At 50.9% G+C, this 19510-nt stretch overlaps 2 protein-coding genes across 5 annotated transcripts in view; one reads left to right on the top strand and one right to left on the bottom strand.

Annotated features, from left to right (window-relative positions):
- The first annotated feature begins 305 nt into the window (after window positions 1–305).
- On the top strand, window positions 306–14362 carry Fam151a (family with sequence similarity 151 member A). The gene is made up of 8 exons (XM_048453262.3): window positions 306–709; window positions 2475–2621; window positions 8308–8460; window positions 9506–9665; window positions 11609–11833; window positions 12257–12396; window positions 13034–13177; window positions 13609–14362. Exons 1-8 carry the CDS (start codon window positions 583–585, stop codon window positions 14280–14282), a joined length of 1770 nt encoding a protein of 589 aa, XP_048309219.2. The 5' UTR covers window positions 306–582; the 3' UTR covers window positions 14283–14362.
- Acot11 (acyl-CoA thioesterase 11) overlaps window positions 10705–19510 on the bottom strand; it is a 53059-nt gene continuing 44253 nt past the window's right edge. For all 4 annotated transcript variants that reach the window (XM_085686357.2, XM_048453261.3, XM_087904772.1 and 1 more), the window contains 5 exons: window positions 19306–19389; window positions 18249–18379; window positions 16065–16196; window positions 15375–15501; window positions 10705–14555 (listed from right to left, as the gene is read on the bottom strand). In XM_085686357.2, coding sequence (XP_085542483.1) covers window positions 14400–14555; window positions 15375–15501; window positions 16065–16196; window positions 18249–18379; window positions 19306–19389 — 630 coding nt within the window. In that variant the 3' untranslated portion in view covers window positions 10705–14399. The remainder of the gene's footprint in view (window positions 14556–15374; window positions 15502–16064; window positions 16197–18248; window positions 18380–19305; window positions 19390–19510) is intronic.

Raw genomic sequence — 19510 nt, 5'->3', positions numbered from 1 at the left:
GCCCACAGCTCTGCTGCGCCAGAGGTGGCCTGTTCTCACCCAGGTTCACATGCCAGGGCTATCAGCCACCATCCCAGCCCTGTCTATCAGCCACCATCTCAGATAGAAGGAAATCCATGTCCTCGGGGCAGATCTAATCTGCTCGTGTCCCTGGGGCAGGACAGAAAGATCTAGATTGAAAAGAGTAAAGAGGTGGCCCACTTCTGCTGCTTCCTTCCACACAGGGGTAGATCAAGGCCTGGGAGGATACCTTGGCTTGCTCCAGGCCACCAGGAAACCCACCCAGCCGGAGTAGATCCCTACTCCTGTACCAGTGGTCGGGACTCCGTCCAATCCTCCTCTGCTTCCTGCTGTGTTCAAAGGTCATTTGGGGGGGTGGCAGGACTTTCTGCTTAGCCTGCGAAGATACAGCCTGGGTGAGGGGAAGAAGAGGAGAGTTTGAAGGAGGGCAGGGTTTCTAAGCGCTCTCCGCCCAGGCTGCAGGAGTGGCCAGAGCTGAGGAGGACTAGGTACCTGCAGGCTCCTGCCTCAGGGGCTGTGCCTGTGGAGTCTGGAAGGGAACTCTCTCCAGTGAAGGTCAAAATGTCCTGCAAGAAGTGGTGCTCCAACAGTCAGACCAAGTGGATCCTTGCTGGCAGTATCAGTGTAACCCTGGTGTTGACCATTTCAATGGTCCTGGGCCTCACCCTGCATCGGGGCACCCAACCAGGTAGGAACTCTTCCTTCCCGTACTCCCCACTAACCCCTGCCATTTCTCATCCCTTACCCCACCAAGCTCTGCCCATACATCTTGCTCTATTCAGCTCTTTGATACTCAGCCCTACCAACCTTCATCCCTAGCAGAAGGTGCCATTGACTTTCCCTGATCACCAAATCTCAGCCCTCAGTCAAGACCTTCCTCCTGTGCTTTTGGAGGGACGTTCCCTCTTGGAGACAGTGAGCAGCCTTCACACTCCTCCTACACACCTGCTGGTCCTTGCAGTCTCTCCTTGATAAAGGGCTGTCAGCCCCCTCAAACCCACACCTATCCTGATTCTGAGGCTTTGCTTCCCACCCTCCTGTCTTATCCCCCACTAGTACTGCCCTCAGAAGCTCAGGGGATCTTGTCGAGACTCCTGCAGGGATTCTGTCTCCTTGGACTCTTTGCAGCCAGCGTGGCCTTTCTAAACAATTCTCTTGGTCCTTTTCCATGCACAGACTTAACTCCTCCACTGGAAATGAAGCTTTCCTTCTCCCATGAGGACCAGGTAGTGCCCATGTCTTTGTACAAACATTCTTTTTTTTTTTTTTTTGGTTTTTTTTGAGACAGGGTTTCTCTGTAGCTTTAGAGCCTGTCCTGGAACTAGCTCTTGTAGACCAGGTTGGCCTCAAACTCACAGAGATCCTCCTGCCTCTGCCTCCCAAGTGCTGGGATTAAAGGCCTGCACCACCACTGCCCGGCTTACAAACATTCTTTCTTATGGCTAAACCTACACTATTCTTTCAGTCCAGAATTACCTATATCCTCCCCTTCTGTCCAGGTACCTCCTAAACGCCATTCCCTTTCCTAAGGACGCAAAGCCAACGGATGGTCTCTTCAGCCCCAGGAATCCATAGAGTTCCCTGTCTTCTGGCTGGGTTTTGTTTTTACATTTATTTATTTATTGTGTGTGTGTGTGTGTGTGTGTGTGTGTGTGTGTGTGTGTGTGTCAAAGGAGAACAGTTTGTGGGAGTCAGTTTTCTCTTTCTACCATGTGAGGTTCAGTAATTAAGCTCAAGTCATGAGGTTTGGAGCCATCTTGTCAGCCCTCGTTTGATTTTTGAGACAAGACTCCTGTACCCCAGACTGGTTCCAAATTACTATGTATCAAAGGACAACTTTTTGTTTGTTTTTGTTTTGTTTTGAGTTTATTTTTGAGACAGGGTTTCTCTGTGTTGCTTTGGAGCCTGTCCTGGAACTAGCTCTTGCTTATAGACCAGGCAGGTCTCAAACTCACAGAGATCCGCCTGCCTCTGCCTTCCTAGTGTTGGGATTAAAGGCATGAGCCACCACCGCCCGGCCCAACCTTGAACTTCTGATTCCTCTGCTTCTACCACCCTAGTGATAGGATGCCAGGTATATGCCTCTACAGCTGGTTTATGTGCTGGCTAGTCCAGAGTCTCACATTCTAAGCAAGCAAGCACCTCACCAACAGAGCCACATCTCCAGCCCCGGTTAATTTACTTGAAAGAGATTTTCACTCTATAGTCCAACTGACCCAGAACCACTATTTAGTCCTGGCTGGGCTCACACTGGTGCCAATCCTCCTGCTATGGCCTCTCAACTGCTAGGATTAGAGACACACAGCACCAGGCTAGTCTCACTGTGTTTTACTAAACCAGGTGCCATGGGTCCTGCTGTCTGTCTACTAGATAGATTCAAGTGGTAGAATTATACCTAAGCATGCTAGGCTGAGCAAGAGATGATGATAACAACCCCTTCCCATTGGTTCCAGGCTGTGATCAAGATGCAGTTTGCCGTTCAGATGCTGACATGCTGGACTACATGCTGAGCACGGGCCATATCAGTCACCGGGATGGCCTGCTAATCACCTGGTACCACGCAGCCAACAGCAAGAAAGAGATGCAGGATGCCCTGGACAGTAAGTCTAGCCATTCTGCTTGGGGTCAGGGGGATCAGGAGGCAGCTGACACCATGGTCACGGCAGCACCATAATGGCTATTTCTTTGCCTGCCACAGTCTCCCTCAGGGAACAGGGCTGAGGACTAAGGCCACTCAGGTTGAGCAATCAGTGAGCTCTGAGCCCTAGATTGAGACCAGGTGCTAATTCCAGGCTCATCACTCTACCATACCCACTCCAACAACCCCTCAACCTGTCAAGAGCTGACAGTCCCTGCTAAGGAGGCCTTTGACCTCCAGGACTAAGAAGCCAGAGCCATGAACTTGACAGTGCTCCTGAAACATGCTGTGGACACCTGAGCAGTACCTTAGAGTCTGCATGCAAAACAATCATGATGTCCTGTCAATGACAGGCACACCCCCCACACACTGCAGGGAGGTCCCCTGGAAACGATACCACCTGCTCGTGAGCACCCTTCACAGAAGAAATTCTATGAAGCTCAGAGAAATTCGGTGATCGAGGTTCTGCTTTCGGAGAGGAGTGAGGCCAATGTACATCAGCCCCGAAGTCTGTGGTCTCTGTTCCCAGACTGGGACAATGAGGAAACATTCTCTTTGGGAGCTGTCGAGATGCTCATGACCTCCAAGCCATGGAAGACGGGGGTGGGGGTAGGGGGTGCCTGGCTTGAGTTTGCTTCAGAAGACACAGGTGCCAATCAGCATTGTGGATGTGGCCTGAGAGCTCCCCGGGCCACGCTGCTTCTTAGGACCACCACTCAAGACAAATATCCTGCTGACCTGTAACCCCAGACCTCAGGAGGCTGAGGCAGGAAGATCACTAGTCCCAAGTGGACATGGGCTACACAGCGAGACCTTGTCAGAAAAAAATGAAAGGTGGAGAAAAAGAGGGAGCTCTCCTGATTTCAGCTGAGCATCCCGGAGTCTCATCCAGGGTCACACACTGGTTGAAAGCAGAGGAGGCCCGGTCATAGGCGCTGACTTTTGCTCCAGCAGGTCACTATACAGCGGCCTGATTTGTAGAACTGGTTGACCGGAGGCCTAACTGGTCCATGGGGAGAGGCCAGGCCAGGCCAGGAGAGACCCAGCCCACCTCTGCTTTTGCTGTGTCCTCTGACACCTGGGTCAGGTGACTGGGAGCGAAGGAGAAAAGGAGTTGGCAAGTTTTGACATCAGCTATGCTTCTCCAGCTTGCTCAGAAGACACAGGGTGACACAGGAAAGAGAAGCGGCTCCAAGCTGAGACAACAGTGCTAACACGGAGCTACGGGCTTCTACTGCTGTGTATCTGCTAGCTCCTTCTTCATTCTCTGGAAAAGAGCACAGACTGTCAGTCCTGTTGCTAGTGATAAAATGGTCTTAACTAGGAGCCTGAAAACTTTAGCTTGTGGGAAATCTGCTTAGCTCTGGGAAAAATCCCCTATGGGGTGGGGATGAAAAGACCACCCTGGGATGGTCAGTGGCCACCTAGACAAGACGATGACAGTATCTATCGCCATACAAGCTACGAGAGATTTCTGACCTGGCCTGGGCCTATTTGAGCAACAGCTGGAGGCTATAACTGTGCACTAATGAGGAGTTCTTCCTTTCTATCCAAGTGCTGAGAATCTCTCACTAGAGAAGGGTGAGCCCTGCCCTGTGTGTGCGCGCACACACACACACCTGAACAGATCAGAAAATCCTCTGCTCTGACAAGTGAACCAAATCAGAGAGAAAGGGGAGATAAGGCCTGAGGGGATGCCAAAAGGGCCTGCCACCAGACAAGCCTGGCACAATGAGGGGGTGGGAAGGGACTGGCAGCAGGGAACACAAAAACTCACCCTTGGCAGAGGGAGGCCTCGTTTCCTTGCTGTCGGGGCCCTGGAGCAGGCCTCTGAGGGAACTGGCCGAGTTAGGATGGCATGAACTGAATGTCCAGGTAGAGAGCAGAGGTCAGAGTGCAGGGGAGACAGCCCAGAGAGTTCAAGTTTTACCTTGGTGTTTAGTAGCCACAGTTCTGGCCACGTCTGTAATCCCAGCGCTGGGGAGGTCAGGGGAGGATGATTAAAACCTTAGGGTCCTCCTGAGCCCTATAGTAAGTTTCAGACTAGCCTGGGCTACATGAGATCCTGAAGGTGGGATGGGGGAGTGCAGGCAGTGATTCCAGGCAAGTGACCTCCTCTCCTGGGGTAAATGTGGGCTGGTAGTGAGTCATTGGTCATTCAAACTGGGGAACGCTTGATTGCAAACAAGGTCATTATTAGTAATTGTGTTGAGACAGCAGAAGTTCACCAGATGGCCCTGGGTTACCCTAGGTGATTGTAAATAATAATTAACACTTCGTGAATGCCTAACCTGGGAGATGTTACTATTTACTTCTCAACAGATGAGCAAATGAGCACAGAGAGGTCAGGAAATCTGGCCTGCGTCACACAGCTTGCAAGTGTGTGGTTTCAGGGTCTGCACACTCAGCCACCACGCTCTCCTGACTCAGTGGTGGGTGAGTGGAGGGCCTGGCAACCACGTGTTCCCTGCCTTTTAGGGAATATCTTTGAGAGGATGCAAGGTCCTGCTCACTTCCTTGGTCCTTCGCTCCCCCAGCAAGTCAGCCCCCTGGCCCAGCTTCTAGGATATCCATCACTTTCAGTATTAAGGGAGAGGACTTTCCAGAAAGACAGGACATGCAAGTGACCACCTCAGGGAGGCCAGTCGGGTTGAGAGCACCATTTCCATCTGTCTTCATCCCCTTTATGGAGCAATAGCAGCAGGGGCCCTGCTAGGATGGCAGAGAGGAACCAGGCCTGGCTTGGAATGACTTTATTTTTGGCAGGATTGGAGGTTAATCCCAAGGCCTATGCACACCACACAGGCACTCTACCAGTCAGCTACACCTCAGCTCCCCCTTGAAATATAGACTCTCCCTGTGTGACTTAGGCTAGCCCTGAACTCTTAACCCTCCTGCCTCCAGGTTCCAAGCGCTGGGATTTCTGATGTGGGCCACCACGCCTAGTTTCTGCCACACTAATGTCTGCCAGGTATCCAACTTGGGCCTAGATTCTCTGGTCCCCAAACCCAATGGGCTATGCCCACTGTATGCCCAACTAGGCAAAAGTCAAGAAAAACCTTGGTTGATGCTAGAGAGATGTCTCAGAGGTTAAGAACACAAGGTGGTTCATAATTGTATGTTACTCCAGCTCCAGAGGATCCAATGCCCTCTGGCATCTGGGGGCATCAGGTACACACACGCAGGCAAAACACAGACTGTCTTAGTTAGGGTTTTTATTACAGTGAAGAGATACCATAACCACAAAAACTCTTATTTAAAAAAACAGTTAGTTGGGGCTGGCTTACAGTTTCAGAGGTTTCGTCCTTTATCATCATGGCAGGACATGGTGGCGTGCAGACAGTCATGGTGCTGAAGAAGGAACTGAGAGCTCCACATCTTGATCCACAGGCAACAGGAAGGGAACTCTGTCACTGGGCGTAGCTTGAGCATAGGAGACCTCAAAGCCTACCCCCACAGTGACATACTTCCTCCAACAAGGCCATATTCTAACAAAGCCACACCTCCTAATAGTGCCACTCCCTATGAGTTTATGGGGGTCAGTTACATTCAAACTACTACTCATACCTTAAAAAAAAACTTTGGGTTTGAGTCACAAAACTAAAATTCATTTCATTACATCCATAGGCCATCAGGGCTCACAATGGGTTCTGAGGTCACTGACGGTGTTCTGAGACTAGGGAACGTGCCCCTTCTTGCCAATGAGGACGACAGTCCCAACTTCGAAGTATAGGACACAATACAAGGATAGGATGGACTGATACAAAACTCCCACTGGCCCTGGGATGCTGAGGCAGGGGATTCAAGTTCCAGGCTAGTGGGACCACAAAACAAAACTATTTCAAAAGCAGAAGTAAAACACTGGGCATTCTGACACACATCGAGAACCCCGGAACTTAGGAGGTAGAGGCAGGGGGACTGTGCATGAGCCTGAGCCAGGCTGGGCTATACATTATGTTCCAGGCTACCTCAGGCACTAGAGTAAGATTCTGTCCTCAAAAAAAAAAAAAAAAACAGTGCCAGCAATAGCCTGTATTTGACTTCATTCTCCCTCCTAAAAATCCAACTCCTTAAAGAAAACTAATAAAAATTCTCAGGCACCAGGACTGGAGAGAAGGCTCGGTGCTTAAAAGCACTTGCTGCTTTTGCAGAGGGCCTGGGTTCAGTTCCCAGCACCCACATGGCAGCTCACAACTGCTTATAACTCCAGTTACAGGTGCTCTGATGCTCTCTTGTGTCTTCCACTGGTACCAGGCACAGGGCTTGTACATGCACATACATGTAGACAATCACTTGAACACATAAAATAAAAGCAAATGCATTTTTAAAAAATTTCTCAGAGCCAGTAGAAGAGCTGTGTCACTTCCCTGGGCCTAGCTGGTTGGCCTTGAATTTGTTGTGTATGTTTGCTTTTTAGGTAAGATCTCAGTACTTGGCCCAGGCTGACCTTGGATTTACTATGTACCCCAGATTGGCCTCAAACTCACAGTAATACCTCTCTCAATGTCTCTAATGCTGGGATTACAGAATTTACACCTATAACCCCACACCAGCATAGTCTTTCCCTTTCTGTCATTGTTTGCTCACGTTCATCATCACCAGTCATCTCTAAAATACTTCAGGAGTTGACAGGCTCCACCGTCATGGAGGGGAGACTCAGGAAGGCTGCGTCCCTTAGGAAGAGATAGTTTCAGTCAGTGCTCCAGAATGGAAGAGTAGTCTAACTGGGGAGCATCTGAGAGATGAAAATCTCGGCCCCATCCCAAACTCGAGATCAAAACCTACAATTCGACAGTTGCATGTTTGTGTTGCTATTACGACACATTAAAGTTGGTGCCAGAGGTCTGAGCTCCGTTTAGACTAAGTATTCAAGGGCTTGCCTGAATTAACTGCATAAAGCTAACAGAGAAAGAAAGCACCTAGCTGCTAGTGAGAACACAGATAGAAGGGTAGTCTTGGTGGAAAGCAGGAGCCAAAACCACTGTTCCGGACAGTACGTTGACAATGGAGGCTTTCCGATGGTCCTGTGTGTGCCTGGCTCAAATTCTATTCAGAGGGATAAAAAGTAATCAATAAACCAGAGCAGGTCAGGTGTGGTGGCCTTCACCTTTAATTCCAGCACTCACATGCAGGAGGCAGAGTCAGGCAGACCTCTGTGAATTTGAGGCCAGTTTAGTGTACGTAACAAGAACTCCAGACCAGCCAGAGATTCACTTAGGAAAAAGTAGTACTGATTGAGAGCCCTTTGTTTGGCTCAGCAGGTAAAGGCATTTGCTACCAAGGCTGATGACCAGAGTGTGATCCTCGGCACCTACATGGTTGATGGAGATCTGACTTCTGCCGACTGCCATCTGATCACTACACATAAGCCATAGTATAGTGTATGGGCAAGCACACAGGAGATAGGTAGATAGATAGATAGATAGATAGATAGATAGATAGATAGATAGATAGATAGATATAGATAGGTAGATAGATGATAGATATAGATTGATAGATACATAGATTATAGGTAGATAGAAAAATGGTTGGTAGATAGATTGGCAGATATATAGATGATAGGTAGATAGATAGATAGATAGACAGACAGACAGACGGACAGACAAGTATTTTTTAAAGTACTAATTGCATTCTCCCTCTTAAAATAGGCAATATCATGGTTTTGGAGGCAGATGTCAATGTAGAGGGGTTCACCACAGTCAATGAGACCGGGGTGCCTATTATGGCCCACCCTCCAGCCATCTATAGTGACAACACCCTGCAGGAGTGGCTGGAAGCTGTACTCTCCTCGTCTCAGAAGGGTAAGGCATCCCTCTCCCAGCCCTACTGACTCCCCAGACTCCTGCCCTTAAGTAGGGATCCCTCTTGGGTGAGGTGAATCCAGGGCCCACCCTGAGCTGCTCACTCCCCAGACTTCCATCACTCTGGCTCAGGGGGAGCTAAGTGAGGTAGACCAGAGGAGCTGCAACCCACGAGTTCTCTGCAGAGCCCACAGGGGAGACAGAGGTGTGAACATGAAGAGTAAAATGTAAAGAGCCAAACAGGGTCACGGTGTCCCTGAGTGCACAGAGCTGGATGGTACAATGTGTTCAAAGCCCAACTCCTCTTTCCAGTCCAGATCTAGGTCTCACCCTAACATCAACTTCTCTCTCACTCCCCTCATTCCCTTCATTCCCTTCACGCTCCTCATCTCCCTCATCCTCCTCATCACCGTCCTCCCCCTCATCCCACTATTCCCCTCGTTCCCCTCATCCCCCACATCTCCCTCATCCCCTGCTGACTCTAACTCCAGTCACATTCACACCATTTCTCCCACAGACTGTCTTCCTCAGACAGACTCATCTAACTGCCACACACGCCTGTGGCTTCTCTGCTTTCACCCTCCATGGCTGCCCTTGTCCTGGCTTGGCTTTCAGCTTCTCTAACTTGGAAGTCTCAGCTCTGTCTCCACAGTTAAGATGGGCAGTTATTTATACTGGGCCCTTCTTCTATCTAGATAACCTCTCTACACGGATGTCTCTTCCTGGAGGCCTAGTGGGTTCCTCACAGGCTGTTGGGGTTCAGGTCTCAGATCTGCCCTGTCCAGAAATTGAAGCCCTTTCTCATGCCTGAATCTCCCTGAACCAGCCCAGGCCTTCAGCTGGCTTTTGCTTCTGCCTACTTGGGCTGGAGAAGGGACCCCTTCTTCTCAAGTGTTGGCTTCCCTTGCCTAAAAGCTGTTCCGGCACCCCGCCACTATCTGCTCCCCACCTTCCCACTCTCTCCCAAGACCTGCCCCACCCTTACCAGCTCTTCCTACCCAGCAAGTCAACTTCCAGTTTCCCAGCCCCTGCCCCTTTCCTGCAGGCATCAAACTGGACTTCAAGAGCCTCAAGGCTGTGGGGCCCTCCTTGGACCTCCTCCGGCAGATGACTGAGGCTGGCAAGATTCGGAGACCTGTGTGGATCAATGCTGATATCCTGAGGGGCCCCAATGTGCCCATCTCAGTTGAGATCAATGCTACACAGTGAGTGCTCACCCTCTGCCCAGCTGGCTCCAGCCCTCTTCTGTCATGAAAGGAGCATGAAAGGGGAGCCATGGGGACTGTTGTTGAATGTGTCGGTCCCGCCGTGAGACCACAGCTCTGAGCCTTTTCCTTTGGTGTGTGTGTGTGTGTGTGTGTGTGTGTGTGTGTGTGTGTGTGTGTGCGTGCCTGTAGGCCATGGTGCAATGTGGAAGTCAGAGGCCGACGTTCAAGCATTGGTTTTCTCTTCACCATATGAAGGCTGCTGGGGTTTTAACTCGGTTCATCAGTCTTGGCGGCAAGCACCAGCTCGCCAGCCACCTCTGAGCATGTGCCTGCTCTGTTCCCTCTTGCCTGGGATGCCTGCCCCTTTGTGGGTTTTTAAGACACAATCTCTCTGTGTAGTCCTTGCTGGCTTGGAACCCACTATATGGGCCAGGCTACCTCATACTTGTGGGGTTCCTGTTGCCTTTGTCTACTGGTACCAGGATTACAGTTGCAGGCCGCTGGATCTGGTTCTTTTTGTTTGTTTGTTTCTTGAGTTTTGTTTCGTTTTCCTTACCTTTTTTATGGCAGGGAGAGGATGAGACAAGTTCTCATGTAGCCCTGAACAGCCTTGGACTCTGCACACAGTCCAAGCTGGCCTTGATCGTCCTCCCATCTCCACCGCTGCTATATCTGGTGTGCACCAGCATGCTCAGCCTTCCTCCTTTCTCCAGTGAGTCTTTGCTCAGGCTCTGCCACCTTCAGAAGTGTCCCCAGCACCCCAGGCTCCTGAAGAACTTCCCCTGGCCCTCAGCCCTAATTCCATTGGACTGTTTCTGTTGGCTTACACGCTGGTCACCCCTGCTCCACGGTGGACTCTTGGGGAGCAGACGGCCATGTCCTTTCTGCCACCCCAGTGACATGCACAGGACGTGTCCTGCTAGATGTTATAAAGAAACGGCTCCCTCCCCAGCCCTCTAGAAAATCCGGCCCGTGACTGGCTAGGAGTATCTTTCTCCCCATTTTTCAGATTTGAAAACTCACAATGACAGAAGCATGCTGTTGCATGTTTATTGTGCCCCAGGCACTGTTTCAAGCATTTACTTGCAGCATATAGCCGAACTCTTAGGAGAATGAGGTAGCAACTAGTCATCTTCATTCTGTCAGTATACAAACTATCTTCGATAGGTTAAATGGCCGAAGTCTACAAAACGGCAGAGCAAGGGTTCCTGCAGGTCCTTCCCTCCCCAAGCTTTGTGGTCTGCAGGCATCTCTCCCTCTATCTGCCCAGCCACCCACCCAATATTTCTGTGATTCTTAAATTGAGGTATACTTGAAGAAAATAATTTTTTTAAATGTAATCTAGGGCCTGAGACAAATAAGGTTTCTCTCCTCAGGGTACTCAGAATAAGATTCAAATCATTCTTTTTGATTTATTGCTTTGAGACTGTTTCATATAGTCCAGGCTAGCCCTGCACTCTCTATGTACTTGGGGATGAAGGAAGGCCTGATTCTACTACCACCACCTCCCAAGTGCCGAGATTACAGGCATGTGCCATCATGCTCGGCGCATATAAAAAAAAATAATTAGAAATCTGAAACTCTGGAAACTCGAAGCCAGCTGGCAGCTTACAGATCTGCACACCTCACAAATCTCACTCAGTCCCTTTCATCCATATGGGGACGTTTAAAAGGCTCTGCCCTGGCAGACGGTCACTGTCTCTGAGAATCAAAGGCTGAAGTAACCACCAGAGGCAGAACAGGACCCTGAGCCCAGACTTCCCGGGCTGCACAGGGTGGTCACATCGGCAGGATGTGCAAACCCCTGCTGTTCTTTAGAGCTGTGTTGCCAGCCTCCAAGCACAGACTCAACTGGCCTGGCTGCCCCAAGTCCCTGCGACCAGAACCTACAAGAATGAACCAGAGTGGTCTGCAAAGCTGGATCTCTCTGTTTGCTGCAGGTTCCTGGCGCTGGTACAGGAGAAGTATCCGGAGGTCACCATCTCTCCTGGCTTCACTACTCTGTATGTGCCTCAGTTGCCAAGCAGCACCTACACCCAAGCCATGGTGGAGAAGATGCAGGAGCTGGTGGGGGCGCTGCCTCAGAGGATCACCTTCCCCGCTCGGGCTTTCATGGTACGGGCTGCTTGGCCCCACTTCAGCTGGCTCCTGAGCCAATCTGAGAGGTAAAGCTTCCTCTGCTCCTTCCAAATCTATCCTGGGCTCTGATCTAAGATGAACACGGCAGGAGGTGTTCTAAAGATCATCTTGTCCTGGCCCCGGTGGCCTAGCCACCTCCTATAATAAATGCCCTGCCTCTGGCTTACACTCCTCTGGTGACAAGCCGGCTGTTCACTGCTTCCATAACTTCTATTTCTGCTTGGATAATTCAGAAATAGACATCCAGAGTGGGCACATCCTCTCATCCCCTAAACTCCTGCTTTCCGTCATCCCCTGGAAGGGATGGTACCCAAGAGGAGAGGCTACTGGGAAGCTGGAGGGCAGATGCTCCACTCCTGGGCTCAGTTGGCATTCTTTTCTGAGCATAGGAGTAGAGCCCAGGGTCTTTCTGGGCCCAGGGGGGCACTGAGTCAACTCTCTGGTCCCAGGTACAGCCTGACACTGTGGCAGGGTGCCTCGGACCCCGTGTCAGTAGACGATCTCCTCTTCATCCGGGACAACAGCGCCACCCACCAAATCTACTATGACCTCTTTGAGCCCGTCCTGTCACAGTTCAAGCAGCTGGCCTGTAAGAAGGGGGCCTAGATGGGGAGGTGGAGCCTTGGTTGGGCATGGGAGCAAAGGTAGGGAGGTCTAGACGGGGAAAATTCTGGGTGAAACAGGAGACAGGAACCATTCTGAGAACCTGTCTTCTGCCCCAGGGACAGTACGCTATCCAAGCTTCTCCTATCCACAAAGCAGGGGTCTGGTTGATAGAGAGGGAAATTGAAGTCGAAACTCTAAGGACTTAATAGAAAAGCAGCTCGATCAGACCCTAGCCAATTCAACCTCCTCCCTGTGTTTCCACAGCCCTCTTCTGTGCCCACTCATTCATGAGCCAGATGCCACCAGGCAAACCCCTTGTACTTTTGACCCTGAGTCTAGGAGCACCCACACTTAAGCCATTCCAAGGGGTCACATCAGGTCCCACTCCTATTGAGAGAACCATGTCTGGAAAGGGGAGGAAACCAGCTTTGGGGTCCTACCACTCTATCTCCATTTGGTTTCTGGCCCAGTAAACTCTGCTTGCTGGTTGTCAAACCTGGAAACAATGACTTCACATCTATCCAAGAGGGAACTGACAGCTACAAGGTTTAGGATGCAGGAGAGCCAGGGCGTAACCATGGATAGTGGTCCTTTCACCTTGGCAATTTTGGGTCCCACAGTGAACAGCACCCGGAAGCGAACCTACTACACAGGTGGCAGCCTGATCCCTCTTCTCCAGCAGCCCAGGGGTGATGGCCTAGAGGTAGAGTGGCTGGATCTACAAGTGAATGGCAGCGGGAGAACAACGGCCATTACTGTCCCTGGTGAGTCTGCCTGCAGTAGTAAAGCTTGTGGCTAACCCACAGGTCTGTCGTTTGCTTGGGTGGGTAACTTGGTTCTCTGTTACCATGGGAACATGGTAAGCCCTGCACTGGATACAAAGTGGGAGGAACAATGTCAAGAGCAGGAACTCCTGACCTTAGGCCTGCAGCCTTGAGTCCCCAGCCTCACTGTGACTAGAAGAGGGGGTGGTGACCCAGGTCTGAGTCACTAGGAAAGCCAAGAACTGAGCCAGCCATCTGTCATGTCTGCCTGAGAGTCACCAGTCACAGCATTTGGAGTCTGGAACATCAGATTCAAGAATGGCTGGCACCACTTCCTCCTTGTTTGCTCCCATGACTTCCACTGCCCCTTTTAACAAGAGAGAATGACATCACATAATGACAGGTACTCCAAACACTGTTGCCTCTTCCAGACAGAGAAGGCATGATCCTGCTGGATGTGGGCCTCCAGGAATCTGAATCTGGGAACCCTGTGCCCATCCTGCGTACCCGAGGTGTTCCTGTTCTGACATTGGAGTCCTGTCTGCTGCAGCTGGCTGCTCACCCCGGGTCCTGGGGCATCCATGTGAACATAGTGGAACCCACAGCTCTCCGGCCCTCCCTGGCCACACTGGCACGCCTCTCCACCCTTGGCCATCTGCCCTGGCCCGTGTGGGTGGGGGCTACAATCTCACATGGTAATTTTGTGGTCCCTGGTCATGTGGCCGGCAGAGAACTGCTTACAGCTGTGGCTGAAATTTTCCCTCATGTGACCGTGGCACCAGGCTGGCCTGAAGAGGCGCTGGGCAGCGGCTATCAGGAGCAGATGGTCACAGATATGCTGGAGCTGTGTCAGGGACTCTGGCAACCTGTGTCCTTCCAGCTGCAGGCTGGGCCACTGGGCCGGAGTTCGGCCAAAGCTGTGGCCAGGCTGCTGGCAGCCTCCCCTCGAGCCACGGTCACGGTGCACCACAGCATGGCTGGGAACAACTATGCAGACGTTTGGGCTGGGTTGTGGGTGGCCAGGGCCATGGACAGGACCCGAGTCTATTACAGGATACCCCAGGAGTACCGAGAAGACTTGCTGGCAGATGTGAGCAGGAACTGACCACCCAGTAGGACTGGACCATCTAATGTGGAAGGCTTCCCTGGGGAGTCAGAGTGAATAAACGCCTCTGCTTTGCTCCACGCAGTGTGTAAGACCTGGGGCAAGGTGGGGTAGTGCCTAGAGGGTCTGGAGGCTGGGGGCCAAGTCATTCCGGTTGTCCAACAGGAAACTCTCACAAGCCTTGAACGTATTGTAGAACGCCGTGGACAGGCCGGCCACATTGGTGGTCACGTAGTTGAGAAATCCAGGGGTGGCCTGGTTGTAGTAAGAAACCTGCAGGGTGAAAAGCCAAGTCAGGGAAGCAGAACGGGGAGACTCAGGGACTTCTGGGCAGCAGGCAGGTGGGGAGTCAGTCTTGCCTGCCTTCGGGGAAGGCAACAGGTACAACCCTGGGCCTTGGAGAGCTCAGTTAGAAAGCCTGACTGACAGGCATGGTCTCCTTTGAGAGGTTCTCCCAGGCACTTGGGGTACCCTGGCTACCCTATCACAGCACACCATAAGATCATTGTGCACCTCCCTATTGGCCAAGCGGCCCCGGGGAACAGAAATTGAGTCTCCAAAGCCTATCACTGAATCCACTTAACATCACAGAAAGAGGATAGGCATAAGCCTCGGACCAGCTTTGTATAGGTCCTTCGCAATGCTGGCCAACTCAGCCGCTGGGCAAGGCGCAGAGTCAATCTAGAACTGCAAGGGGCTGCAAGCTGGGGGCAGGATGCAGCATTCCCACCTCCACCTCCTCCCTACCTTTTCAATTAACACTGACTACCCTGCTGAGTTTTATAGGCCCTCAGAGCCATATAAATCCCTCCCAGACAAGAAGGGGGACACAGTAAATAAATAATGAGGCAGAATTTTCAATCAGATCAGGGCTTTCTGTAGTCCATGTCCAGAGCTTTTTCTAAGCCCCAGCAGCGGCCGCTCACCGACTACACTGATTAAATCTCAATGAAGTCTCTTCAGTCTCTGGTGCTCTGACTTCTGGTAAAACTGGGAGGTTATAGGGGTCCAGGTGTGGAAAGGGTCCCAGCCTAATAGCAGAGAGTTCAATTCACCCAGAGGTGAAAGGGTAGAAATGACACCCGGCCTCACCTTAGTCAACTGGTCCCCCTCCCGCCACAGACAGAAGCCCGAGCAGAGAGTCTCCCCACGCTGATACTCCGGTGTCTCACCGTGGGTGGGCAGTGTGACCGACCTCAGTGCGATGACATAAGGGTCCCTGGAGGGGAGTCAGAGTGAGGAGTCAGAGATCATCCACAGGAAAAGGTGGGGACCCTGACCTGTTCCCAGGCATGGGTTTATTCCCTCAGAGCCTGGTGTCTTGCTCAGGGCCAGCTGTAGAGATGGAGCATCTGTGTTAGCAGCATCAGGTTCAGGCCTCACGTGTCCCCATGGATCTGTGTGCCTTGAGGTTTTTCATTCTTCGGGTCCTTGTCTCCAGAAAAGAGATGCCACCTATCCTGGCTGCACTCATGCTGCAGGTACCAGTCACAAGCTCCCAGGGGGGCAGAGGCCAAGGGAAAGCCATATAAAAGGTGCCCTGACTGTGGTTTTAAGTATGGTAGCCTCAGTCACAAGCACCAGGAACATCCTTGCTTTCGGGAGCAGTATAGGCCCTGGCTGTCATGGTGAACCCCACGAGCAGCCTACAAACACACCCGGTAGGGTCTGAGTTCAACCACCAGTGGGCAGCAGAGCTCGGACTCCAAGTTGCTGCACCTCCTGAAGAGGGAGGTGAGGCCTCCCCACCTCTACAGCACCCCTCAGAACGCAGGCACTCACCCGTTGTCGCAAGGCTTCCGCCTAGAGGCCAGGATCACGAAGTCTTGGGGCTTGGTGTTGCCGCTCAAGGCAGGGCTGACAACGTGGTAGATGGCGTCATCCTCGTCTACCTGCTGCACCAGCTCCACACTCCTGTTGGGAGGCTGGAGTCAGGACCTGGGAGCCACTGCCGCTCTCAATGGGAGAACAGCTCTGCCAGGACCCTGCAGATTGCAGCCCTCTGAGCAGTCCTGGAGTGCGGTCCTCACCACTGCACAGCTCAGAGAGGCCCTCCAGGATGCATGCGTGCATGAGTATATGCAAGTGCCCAAGCATATACACACATGCACAAGAAGACACAAAGTCCTACACACCCAAGCAGACATACAGGTACATGCATATGTGTTGACAGAGACTACTCTTTCATTTCCCTACTGCTCAGACCCGAATAATCACCCAGAAACTGTATTAACTGCAACACTGTTTGACCAATAGCTTAGGCATATTTCTAACTAACTCTTACATCTTAAATTAACCCATCTCCATTAATCTGTGAATCACAAGACTGTGGCCTAACAGCAAGGTTCTGACTGGCGAATGGCATTTTTTTCCTTTGGCAGCTACATGGCGTCTCCTTGACTCTATACTTTCTATATATATCTACTTTATATCTCTGTTCAGATTTCCCGCCTGACTTATTGTGCCCTGCCATAGGCCCAAAGAAGCTTCTTTATTAACCAATAGTAATAAAACATTCACAGCATACAGAGGGGAATTCCACATCACCTTCCCTTTTCTGTCTCAATGAAAAGAAAGGTTTTAACTTTAACATAGTAAAATTACATATAACAAAACAGGTATCAAGCAAGAATTAAAGTTACAATACTTATATCTACTTTATCTTTTATCATAACTAAGGAAAACTGTAATTATAATTATTCTTCAACTCGATCAAAGATCCCAGAAGGATATCATATTACCTAAGTTAACAGGAAGTGCATTGTAAGCAACTTCCAAAACTCTAGAGCTGACAGAGACATCTTGCTGCCTAGACACATATGTATGCATATACAGAGACATACACAAACATATATAGACACACGCAGACACATAGGTACACAGACATGTACTCAAGCAAATACATGTATACAAACTTGTAGTGTTGTCAACTTGACAGAATTCAGAATTACTTGGGAGACAGGCCTCTGGGCATGCCTGCGGGAGATTATCTTATTATATGAATTGATGTAGGAAAGCCCATCTCAACGGTGGACAGCGCCATTCCCTTGGTATAAAGTGGAGACCGTGAGCTGAGCGCCAGCATGCATTTGTCCTGCCCTACTTTGTTATTGGTGCAGTTATGAACAACTGCTTCAAGCATCTCTGCCTTGACTTCCCCACCATAGTGAACTGTGTCTTGAACACTGAGGCAGAATAAACCCGTTCTCCCTTAAGATGCTTTTGTCAGGGTATTTTATCACAGCAACAGGAGAAAGAAGCTAAGACACATAGAGACACAGGAACACAAATGCTACATATAAGCACATGCTTGCTTGCACATGGGCACACATGCTCGCACATGGGCACACATGCACAGGCACACAGGTAGACACCACTGAACCCAGCACCCACACAGTAGCTTACAACCATCTGTAAGTCCAGTCCCAGAGAATCCAGTGCTTTCTTCTGGACTTCCTGGGCACCAGACACACATGTGGTACACAGACAAACATGCAGGCAAAATAGCCACACATGCTGGGCAGTAGTGGTGCACACCTTTAATCCCAGCACTCAGGGGGCAGAGGTAGATGGATCTCTGAGTTTGAGGCCAACCTGGTCTATCACATAAGTTCCAGGACAGCCAGGGTTACACAGAGAAACCTCGTCTCCAAAAACATAAAACGAATAAATAAAACTTAAGAAGAGGGGGGAAACAGAGGCTCAGAAAAGAAATGACCTGACTAAGGTCGCACAGCCATTTAGAACAGATAAACTCAGGCCTCCACATCCAATTCCTGGCTCAGTCCCTTCCCTAGGGCCTCAACATGCCCCTGGCTTTTACTGCCACCCTGCACATAACTATATCCTATGGCCAGATCCATCCCTACAGAAGGTCAGCGGAACAAAGCACCATGGGGGAGGCTTAGCATCATCAGCAGGCAATCCCCCCCACTTGTCACCTAGCGCCGTCCCCTGTCCACTCACCGGTAATGCTTGTCCCACTCCGGCCTCCGGCGCAGGTCCGAGAGCAGCGTAAAGACTTGGGCAGCGTCCACGTGGACCACCATCTCCAAATGAAATGACAGGAACTCCTCCTCCAGGGTGTACAGGCGGACCTGTGCAGCACAGAGGGTGACCTCATTCCTGCTCCATGCCCCCAGACTAGGCTGCTGGGAGAGAACGGCTCCTGAGGTCAGGACTGCCACCGACACGCTGTCTGACTGGAGGGCTTGACTCTCTCTGAGACTTAGTCACAGCCCCATGAGAATGGACCTCTGACAGGGCTCAGTGCGGACAGACGAAAAAGACTTCTTCAAGAAGCAGTAATGGGGCCTGGTGAGACGGCTCAGTGGGGTAAGAGCACTGGCAGTTCTTCCAGAGGACTTGGGTTCAATTCCCAGTTCCCACGTGGCAGCTCACAACTGCCTGTAACTCCATTTCCAGGGGATTTGATATCTTCATACCAAGACACGTAAAATAAAGTTAAATAAATTATTTTTATTTTTAAAAATCAAGAAAAGCCGGTAGTGGTGGCGCACGCCGGTAGGATTTGCTGAAGGAGGCAGAGGCAGGAGGATCACGAGTTCGAGGCCAGCCTGGGCTACACATTTGGGGACTGGAGAGATGGCTCAGTGGTTAAGAGCTCTGCCTGTTCTTTCAAAGGTCCTGAGTTCAATTTCCAGCAACCATATGGTGGCGCACAGCCATCTGTAATGAGTCTTGGTACCCTCTTCTGGCCTACACTGTATACATAATCAATAAATAAATATTTAAAAAAATCAAAAAAAAAGAAGAAGCAGTAATCAGAGCCGGAGAGATGACTCAGAGGTTAAGAGCACTGGCTTCTTTTCCAGAGGACCTGAACTTGGTTCCCAGCACTCATGTGGCAGCTTCTAAGCCCACTAGAGTCTGTAACTCCAGTTCCAGGAGATCTGACACCCTCTTATGACTTCCCTTGGGCACGCGTGTGGTGCGCAGACACACATACAGGCTAAACACCTTTACATGTGAAGGAAAGCAAGGTGGCAAATAGATCGGTTACCTCACCAAACTCCACGGACAGCACCCAGTTGTCCTTGGCCATAAGCGTCTTCAGAGAGGACACGTTGTAATAGCTCAGGTACACCTGGAAGAGACCACCCATAAATGCTACCTTCTCCTGCCCCAGGGGTCCCTGGATGGGGCTGTGCTGATATGGGGAACGGACTGGGCTCTGCGAAAGGTGCCCAGGCTCCCACAAGCCCTCC

Source organism: Myodes glareolus, chromosome 3 (genome assembly GCF_982192425.1).
Source record: "Myodes glareolus chromosome 3, mMyoGla1.1, whole genome shotgun sequence".
NCBI classification, from domain to species: domain Eukaryota; kingdom Metazoa; phylum Chordata; class Mammalia; order Rodentia; family Cricetidae; genus Myodes; species Myodes glareolus.
This window is presented reverse-complemented; position numbering and strand designations above follow the sequence as displayed.

Coding starts and splice junctions, on each gene's coding strand:
- Fam151a (XM_048453262.3), top strand. CDS start 583: ATGTCCTGCAAGAAGTGGTGCTCCAACAGTCAGACCAAGTGGATCCTT. Junction 2,622..8,307: donor GATGCAGGATGCCCTGGACA/GTAAGTCTAGCC, acceptor CTCTTAAAATAG/GCAATATCATGGTTTTGGAG. Junction 13,178..13,608: donor AACGGCCATTACTGTCCCTG/GTGAGTCTGCCT, acceptor TGCCTCTTCCAG/ACAGAGAAGGCATGATCCTG.